The sequence below is a fragment of the Orycteropus afer genome, unplaced genomic scaffold (genome assembly GCF_000298275.1).
Source record: "Orycteropus afer afer isolate SDZICR_OR568_19922 unplaced genomic scaffold, OryAfe1.0 scaffold00209, whole genome shotgun sequence".
Taxonomy (NCBI): domain Eukaryota; kingdom Metazoa; phylum Chordata; class Mammalia; order Tubulidentata; family Orycteropodidae; genus Orycteropus; species Orycteropus afer.
The window spans coordinates 2,207,450-2,217,143 of record NW_006921796.1 but is presented as its reverse complement, the minus strand read 5'-3'; the positions used below and the strand labels follow the sequence as shown (position 1 = coordinate 2,217,143).

At 38.7% G+C, this 9,694-nt stretch overlaps 1 protein-coding gene across 1 annotated transcript in view; it reads left to right on the top strand.

Annotated features, from left to right (window-relative positions):
• RIC8B (RIC8 guanine nucleotide exchange factor B) overlaps positions 1-9,694 on the top strand; it is a 163,639-nt gene that overhangs the window by 45,797 nt on the left and 108,148 nt on the right. Inside the window, exon 3 of the mRNA XM_042781972.1 lies at positions 5,065-5,673. Coding sequence (XP_042637906.1) covers positions 5,065-5,673 — 609 coding nt within the window. The remainder of the gene's footprint in view (positions 1-5,064; positions 5,674-9,694) is intronic.

Here is a 9,694-nt window from a genome sequence, read left to right as displayed (position 1 = left end):
AGGGTCTGTGCAGTCCTTCTGCCTAGTCTGCCATCTTGCCAGAACTAATAATAGTAGTTTTAAAACAGACAAATACAAGCAAACTAAACACCAGAAAAAAAGAAAGTGAAAAAGGAAAAAGAAAGAAAAATAGAAAAAAAAAAAATTGGTGGAGGACAGGGCAGGGCACTCAGGCTCCATCTGAGCACACAGACTGGGATGGAGTTCCTGCGGGCCCAGAAGTTGTGTGGGAGTGGGGAATTACCGCACCTCTGTTCACCAAGCGGATGTGGGGTATAAGAGTAACAAGAAGAATGTTGCACCTTTTCAATCGTGGAGGTCCAGAATGTCCTTGGGGTTGCTGGCAAGCAGAACGTGTTCTTAAGCCCCTGGAATCTGGGAGAGTGCTGTCTCTTTAAATATCCAAAGTGGTCAAGCTGCTTTTAAACATTCAAAATGGCAGCATCCTCCCGACAGGCAAAAGTCCACAGCTCAGCCCGCCTTTTTCTTTGCCTTTTCTGTTTATTCTCCAGCCACCAGAGCAGTTCTCCATGCAGTCCCTGGCTAGCAGCGCTGATTTTTAGGTTAATTCTTAGGTCCTATCAATACTCGGGAATCTCTAAGATGTCTGTGCTGTCCAGATTGCTCAGGATCGCTGCCAGACTGCAGCTCCGTCTGTCTCCTTTTTTGGTATTTTCATGCAATTCTTCTGCTAGTTGGGGTTTAGTCCTCTTGTATATCCTTTCCTTCTAGGCTCAGGGGTCCAGGATTATCTTCTGTGTCTGTGTTAATTGGTTTCCCTTTACTTTGTTGAAAAGAGTCTGTGCAGTCTTTCTGCTTTGTCCGCCATCTTACCGGAACTCTGGCTGCACTTCTTTACAGGATAGATTTGTTTGTTCCTTTGACAATCCATGATACCTTCAGTATTCTTCACCAGCACCACAACTCAGAAGCATTATCTCTTCTTCAGTCTTCTTTATTCATTGTCCAGCTCTCACATACATATGAGGTGAGTGAAAATACCATAGCTTGGGTTAGGCACACCTTAGTCTTCAAAGGAAGACTTTGCTCTTCAGCACTTGGAAGAGGTCTTTTGTAGCAAATTTGCCCATTGCAGTACATCATCTGATGTCTTGACTGCTGCTTCTGTTGGTGTTGATTGTTGAACCAAGTAATATGAAATCTTTGACAACTTCAAGTTTTCTCCATTTATTGTGATACTGGTTATTGGTCCAGTGGTGAGGATTTTCATTTCCTTTACATTGGTGTGTAATCCATACTGCAGACTGTAGTCTTTAATTTTCACCAGTGAGTGCTTCAAGCCATCCTCACTTTGAGCAAGCAAAGCTTTGTCGTCTGCATATTGCAGGTTGTTAATGAGCCTTCCTCCAGTCCTGATGCCGCATTCTTTTTCATATAGTCCAGCTTCTTGGATTGTTTGCTCAGCATGCTGACTGAGTAAGCATGGTGAAAAGATAAAACTCTCACACACTCCCTTCCTGATTTTAAACCATGTAATATTCCCTTGTTCTGTTTGAATGACAGCCTCCTGGTCGATGTACAGGTTCTTCATGAGTGTTCTGGAATTTCCCGTTCTCAGTGTTATTCGTAATTTGTTAGGATCCACACAACTGAAGGCTTTTGCATAGTCATTAAAACACAAGTAAACATTCTGGTATTCTTAGCTTTGAGCCAACATCCATCTGACATCAGCAGTGATACCCTTTTTCCACATCCTCTTCTGAATCCAGTTTCATTTCTGGAAATTCTCTGTCAGTATAATGCTGCAGCTGTTTTTGAATTATCTTCAGCAAGATTTTACTTGCGTGCAATATTAATGATACTGTTTGATAATTTCCACATTCTGTGGGACCACTTCTCTTTGGAATGGGTACAGATGTGGATCTCTTCCAGTCAGTTGGCCAAGTAGCTGTCTTCCAGGTTTCTTGGCATAGATGAGTGAGTGACTCCAGTGGAGCATCCATTTGTTAAAACATCTCAGTGGATATTCTGTCAATTCCTGCATGCTTGTTCTTTGCCAGTTTCTTCAGTGCAGCTTTGACTTCTTCCTTTGATACCAGTGGTTCTAGTCCATGTGCCACCTCCTGAAATGGATGAACATTGACCAGTTCTTTTTGGTACAGTGACTCTGTATTCCTTCCATCTCCTTTTGATGTTTCCTGCATCATTCAATATATTTCCCATAGAATCTTTCCGTATTGCAACTCGAGGCTTCAATTTTTTCTTTAGTTCTTTCAGCTTGAGAAATGCTGAGTGTGTTCTTCCCTTATGGTTTTCTAACTCCATGCCTTTGCACATTTCATTATAATAATTGTCTACTCGAGCTGCTCTTTGAAATCTTCTGTTCAGCTCTTTTATCTTGTCCTTTCTTCCATTTGCTTTAGCTACTCTGCTTTCAAGGGCAAGTTTCAGAGTCTTTTCTGACATCCATTTTGGTCTTTTCTACCTTTCCTGTCTTTTTAATGACCTTTTGCTTTCTTCATGGATGATGGTCTTGATGTCATTGCTGTTCAATGCGTCAAATCTATTCTTTAGATGGTTTCTAAATTCAGGAGGGATATAATCAAGTTCATATTTTGGCTCTCATGGACTTCTTTTAATTGTCTTCAGCTTCAGTTTGAACTTGCATATGAGCAGCTGATTGTCTGTTCCACTCTCAGCTCCTGGCCTTGTTTTGGCTGAAGGTATTGAACTTCTCCATCACCTCTTTCCACAGATGTAATCCATCTGATTTCCTGTGTACTCCATCTGGCAAAGTCCACGTGTATAACTGTCATTTATATTGTTGAGGACAAGTATTTGCAATGAATAAGTTGTTGGTCTTGCAAAATTTTATCACGTGATTTCCAGGATTATTTCTATCACCAAAACCATATTTTCCAATGACTGTTGATTCTTCTTTTTTAACAACTTTTGCATTCCAATCACCAGTGATAATCAACACATCTTGATTGTATGTTTGGTCAATTTCAGACTGCAGAAGTTGGTAAAAATCTTCAAATTCCTTATCTTTGGCTTTGGTGGTGGTTGCATAAATTTGAATAATCATGGTATTAACTGATCTTCCTCTTAGGTGTGTGGATATTATCCTATGACTGACAGCATTGTACTTCAGGATCGATCTTGAAACATTGTGATGATAAGTGCCACACCATTCCTCTTCAATTTGTCATTCCTGGCATAGTAGATCATATGGTTGTCTGATACAAAATGGCCAAAACCAGTCCATTTCAACTGGTTTTCTAATGCCTAGAGTATCAATCTTTACATGTTCCATTTCACTTTGACAACTTCAGTTTTCCTAGATTCATGCTTCATACATTCTGTGTTCCGATTATCCATTAATGTGGATGCTTGCAGCTGTTTCTTCTTGTTTTGAGTTGTGCCACATCAGCCAGTGGAGGTCCTGAAAGCTTTATTTCATCCACATCATTAAAGTCAGCTCTACTCTGAGGAGGCAGCTCTTCTCTAGTCACATTTTTATGCCTTCTGATCTGAGAGGCTCATCTAACAGCACTATATTAGTGTTTTGGGGCTATTTGTCAAAATTTCCAGTAATATCTCAGACATTGTTTCACCACTATTCATAAGATCTTCACAGGCCAGTTCTTTGAGAAGTAGAGAAGAAATAATCACATCCTTGGATGGCACAGCAAAGTCAAATTACTATACAAATTTCTAAATGCAGCCCTCCATTTTTTGTACATATAGCCACATGATTCAGTAACAATAAGTTTGTAAACTGGCATGAATCTGTAAACAGCATTTTTGAGGGGTACATGCTTAGAAAGTGTTTCCTAACAATCTTTATTGGGTTGGTATAATGGACTAACTGTAATGTCAGTCTTTTAAGCAAAGATTTTCTTTATGTATAAAACTTGACTTTTATTTTTACAAATTATCTCTTAAGATAATATATGCATCATGAAAAATCATTTGAATGCTCTCATAATCTTCATAGCATGTTTTGCTTGTTTCATAGCTAAAGCCAAAGCTGATCCTGGTTTTACAGATTCATAGTGAAAAGCCTACCATTCTGGAGCTGGAAGAAAGTTGCCTTAGAAGGCATTTAATCTCAGTGCATGGTATAAATGAAGAAAGGCGCCTTATAAAGTGACATTCTCAAGATTACAGTTAATAAATGGCAGACAGCTAAGCTACAATTGTTGATGTACAGTGTAACTACATTGGAGTCAGATCATCTACATTGAGTCGTGCCTTTCCTCTTCTTAGTCAAGTGCCCTTAGGCAAGCACTGAAATCCAGAACCTATGCTATTAATCACACTCTTTTGGTTCTAGAGTCCATGGCAGATTGAGTAAGTTTCAAGCCTAGGACCACTGACTTGAATATGCTTCATCCTTCTAGTAGTTTTCACATTTAAGCTAAGAAAGGTGATGTAACCAGATGATGATAATCCCATACGTGTGCATGCTGTACTTACACATCTTCAGCACAGAGAAATCAAGGAGAGGTTAATGAATTTGTGGTAATAGATTTCAGCTCTGCCTTCTTCAGTGCTTATCTAATCAGTTTCTCTCCAGTCCCCTACCCTCTAGCATCCAAGTTATGTCAGTCCATTGCAAACCATTGCTCAGTGGTTCTGAAGTGTGACTTCTGGACCTAGCAGCAGCAGGCAGCATCAACTGAGAACACATTAGATATGCAAATTTCAGGCCCCACCTTAGACCTACTGAATCAAAAGCAATGGGGATGAAGTGCAGCAATCTGTTTTAATGGACCCTTTAGGGTTTACCTGAAATGGTTGGTTGTTCAAACCCACCTAAAAGTTCCTGAGAAGACAGGCTTAATGATCTGCTTCCAAAAGATCACAGCGTTGAAAATTATATGGAGCAATTCTACTCTGTACACAAGTCACCATTAATCAGAATCTACTCAGTGGTAACTAACAACAGGGTCTCTTCCAATGCTAGCATTCTGTGATAAATAAATAAACCTTTCTAGGCAGATTCTAACTGCTTTTAAATACATTGGTAGAAAAACCTTCAATTTTACATCATTTGAACTAAATAATGATTTTTGCATACTCATTCTTGTTTTTCAGAAACTCTGTGAAGGCATATTTAAAGTCCTTGTAAAGGACATCCCAACAACATGTCAAGTGTCCTGCCTGGAAGTTCTCCGCATTCTCTCCAGAGACAAAAAGATTTTAGTTCCTGTAACAACTAAGGAAAATATGCAGATACTGTTGCGACTAGCCAAGCTAAACGAGTCAGATGATTCTTTGGAGAAGGTGTCAGAGTTCCCAGTTATTGTGGAGTCATTAAAATGTCTGTGTAACATTGTGTTCAACAGTCAGATGGCACAGCAGCTCAGCCTGGAACTTAACCTTGCTGCAAAGCTCTGTAACCTTTTGAGAAAGTGCAAGGACCGAAAGTTTATCAATGACATTAAGTGCTTTGACTTGCGCTTGCTCTTCCTCCTGTCACTTTTGCACACCGACATCAGGTCACAGTTGCGCTATGAGCTCCAGGGACTACCGCTGCTAACCCAGATCTTGGAAAGTGCCTTTAGCATCAAGTGGACCGATGAGTATGAATCGGCCATAGACCATAATGGACCTCCTCTCTCACCTCAGGAGACAGACTGTGCCATTGAGGCCCTCAAAGCTCTCTTCAATGTGACAGTAGACAGTTGGAAGGTGCATAAAGAGGTAAGGCTAAGAAGGATGTTTCTATCTACCTGGAATTTAACTGACATCCCTAGAGCTGCCTGTAAGGGAGGAACGATAAACTGGGAAATGGAAAAGCAATTTGTAGTTTCTGCCTTTATCAGTTGTGTGATCCAGGATATGTTTCTTAACCTTCATGAGTATTGTTCTTTCCATTTGCAAAACATTGGGAGAATAGGGTAAAGATGGAATATTGTTTTGTGAGATGTCAGATATTGTTAGTTTCCAAGTTTACTATCACCTTTTTTCAAGAGTTGGTTTTTCAGGAACAAGGTGTAAACTGTAAGAATTGAAGGAAAACAAAACACGAGGTTCATAAAGTTATATACATTTCAGTGGCTACCATTTTAATTAAAACTTAAGATAAACCGTTTGAAATTCATAATCAGAACTGATGTCTGCTCAGAAGAACAGAGATGCTGTGCATATCACCTCTCATCCCTGTCTCCTGGGTGTTCCTTTAGGGTGAGATGACTGTTAGAGTATATGACAACTGGATACCCTTTTTTGTACACAAATCTTGGAAAACAAACCTGATTATACCAGCATGTGGGAAAGGTTGTTTTATACCACTTGGCTCTTATTTCTAGACTGAGATCTTTTCTGTTGCTTGGACCTCCCAACAACCCAAAGTAAGGCAGATTTGATAGCTTGTATTTGAGTGCACGCAAAAGCAATATGCTAATCAAGAAACTTCATTTAAGAAAGTCAGTGGTTTTGAGGGAAGTGGACATAAATTTTTCCCTAGCTTCTAAAATCTTACTATTTCCTATTTGCCCTCTGTTTTTAACCTTAAGTAACTATTGAAATTCTACCCTTCCTTTGAAAAAAAGAGAGAAATATTCTGGTACTAGATCAAATTATTTTTCTGGCCATTGAATTTAGGACTTAGGCTAACATTTTGCTCTGCCCATTTGAAGCAGTTCTCAGCCATGAATAAAGATCTGTTTTTGCCAGCAGTCCACTTTGAAAGGATTATCTCAGTGTGGAGTTACAGTGGGAGTATGCAGGCATCTGAGTTTTAAAATGCAAATAGGTCTGTATTTTGAAACTAAATATTTGAAGATCAGTCCTAACAGCTGTTTTAGATGACTGTAGTATGATTAATTTTTCCTGGGACTTGGCAGGAAAAGATGTAGAAAAGCCCACATGCTTCATTTATGCTTTGAAATCAAATATTGGGAAGTATTTAAAATGTTAACGTTTCTACGCTTATGTGGTACCTTCTGTAGTTAGTTTTTTACACTGTGTGTGTGTTGGTGTTTTTAAGTTGCCCATTCAGTTGTAAGAGCTCCTCTGAGACTGTTGGTTTGCCATTATTGGAACCCCTGTTGTTTAAATTATGCCCAAAATAGTAGCTCACACTATTCAGATTCCTAAAAAAAAAAAAAAAAAGGTTATATATGTCAGTGGCTGCACATTAATACATGTAAGGGATAGCATATGATAAATTTATTGGTGTAAATTGAGATAAACTCTCTCATTAGTGTGTTTCAGTTATAAATACAAGTGGAGCTAGAAGACACTAGAAAATGTTGAAGTGGCAGGTATTCATCTTGTATTATAAAATCTTCATTCTCTAAGACATATGTGGTAAAGGATTAGTAGCCCTGGAGCAGGCACGTCAGCAGAGCTAGTGCCTGTTGGAATGAGTTGTGGATCAGCTGATACAGCCTTTACAAAATGTGCACAGTGTGACTCTGGGCTACTATTGAAGTTGTCAGAAATTTGAACAATATTGAAAGCAAGGTCCTTGCCAGCCCACTTAAACCAGAATGTCTTCATGAGTCTTCAGATTCAAATTTTAGCAAACATTCATTCATTCATGTTCACTGGTAAAACTCTTGCCTTCCATGAGGAAGACCTGGATTCAATTCCTTGCCATTTGCACCTCATGTATGGTCAGCACCCATCTGTCAGTGAAGGCTTGCATGTTGCTATGATGCTGAACAGGATTCAGCAGAGCTTCCAGACTAAGATGGATGAGGGAGAAAGGCCTAGTGGTCTACTTTGGGAAATCAGTTGGTAAAAATCCTGTGGGTCACAGTGTTCCAGTCCTTACTTAATCACAGGGGTGGCACAGGATCAGGCAGCAGTTAGTTCCATGGTGCATAGAGTAGCCATGAGTTAAGGGCCAACTCAGCAGCACCTAACAAAAACAGCAAATGAAATGTGCTCAGCATTGTGTAGTATGTCGACAAATAATAGGCATAGTCTCAGAAAACTTCAGTTTTGTAGATGAGACAGGAAATAAGGAAACACATACAAAATTTATTATAATTGCTAGGAAAGAAACAGTGCAATGACTGAGAATACTTAGTATAGTCAGAGAAGACCTTAGTGTCTTTCTCGAGATCTGGAGACTGAGAGGAATCAGCCGTGTGAAGAATCTGGGTATGAGTATTCCTGGGAAATTGAGTAACATGTGAAAAGACACAGAAACCAGACCCTAGAGTACTTTTTAGTGAGGTCCTCACAACTTCGAATAGAAAAATCTGTAGGCAGCATGCAGAGATACTTGCCAATAAGAAGAGTCCATTTAGTTGGATTTCAGTATCTCTTTGGCTGTCAAACAAAAGACATTTCAGTTGATCAAACCAAACGAAAAGCGAACGCACTGCCATTGAGTGGGATCCCACTCATAGAGACCCCTCCTTGGGTTTCCGAGGCAGTATCACTACGGAAGTAGATTGTCCAACCTTCCTTGCGAGGAGGGGCTGGTGGGTTTGAACCGCCAGCCTTCTGGTTAGCAGTCAAATGCCTTAGGCACTATGCCACCAGAACTCCTTCAAGTGATCAAGTATCCCAAAAATTATTAATACTTTAAAATGCCAACTGATACAAAGGAATATGGAAAACTTACTTTAAGAAGAATCTAACTTTAAAAATAACTAATGTTATTTAAAAATGCTATTTTAATGTTATTTAAAAAGTAATTAATGTTACTCTTCTTTATGAAAGTAATACATGCTCGTTTGTAGAATATCTGGGGGGAAAAGCATAGATACAATAAGAAATAAATTACCTGTAAACCCACCACTTTCACATTTTGATGTATATCTTTCTAATAATTCTTCATTATGTCACATATAAATGTGTTCCTTGAAGCCATTGAATTACTAGGAATAGCCTCTAGGCAAGGGTAGGTGGAAGAAGGAACGGGAGGTCTCAGTTCTGTACCCTCACTTTAGAAAGAGCACTTTGGATTATTGTTTCTCTTCCAAGTTAACAAAATTTCATTTAGGAGATAAAAGAGTTCTGCAACCAAAAATATTTTTGACAACCCCATTTTAGTGACCACTGAGTATTTAGTGACCACTGAGTATTCCTTCAAAGGCTTTATCACTAGAACAGATGTACTATTTGGAGACATTTAGGTTGCTTGCTATTTTAAATAGTAATACAGTGAACTTTCCTGCTATAAAATCTTTTCTGACATTGTTGGGCCTTAGGGGGTTTAAATTTCAGGATTTTTTTCATTGTATTGCTAGATTGACCTAAAGAGGAATAAGGCATCTTTTTAATACACACCTTTTCAAATTCTGGGTGTTTCATGTTTAAAATATATATATATAAATGTTTTAAATTAGTTCTCTTTGAAAAATATTTTTTTCTCTAAAGTTTATTTTTATATTTTATCTTTGGCAAATTGGCTAGTAATGTTTTTTTACCCATTTTTCTAACAACATTTTGGAGCTCTGGTAGCATAGCGCCTAAGACACTTGACTGCTAACCAGAAGGCTGGTGGTTCAAACCCACTAGCCACTCCTCAGAAGGAAGGTTGGGCAATCTACTTCCATAGAGATGCCACCTCAGAAACCCAAGGAGGGGTCGCTATGAGTCAGGTCTGACTCCACATAACAATGACATTTAGCCTTTTTCTTGTTGATTTTAAGAATTTTTTATGTAGCTAGAATCTTTTGCTAGTTTGCAAAACTTTGTTCCTCAGTTTTTTAGTTTTAATTTCAGTTTTACATTATTTATTTTCACTTTTTTTAAATTT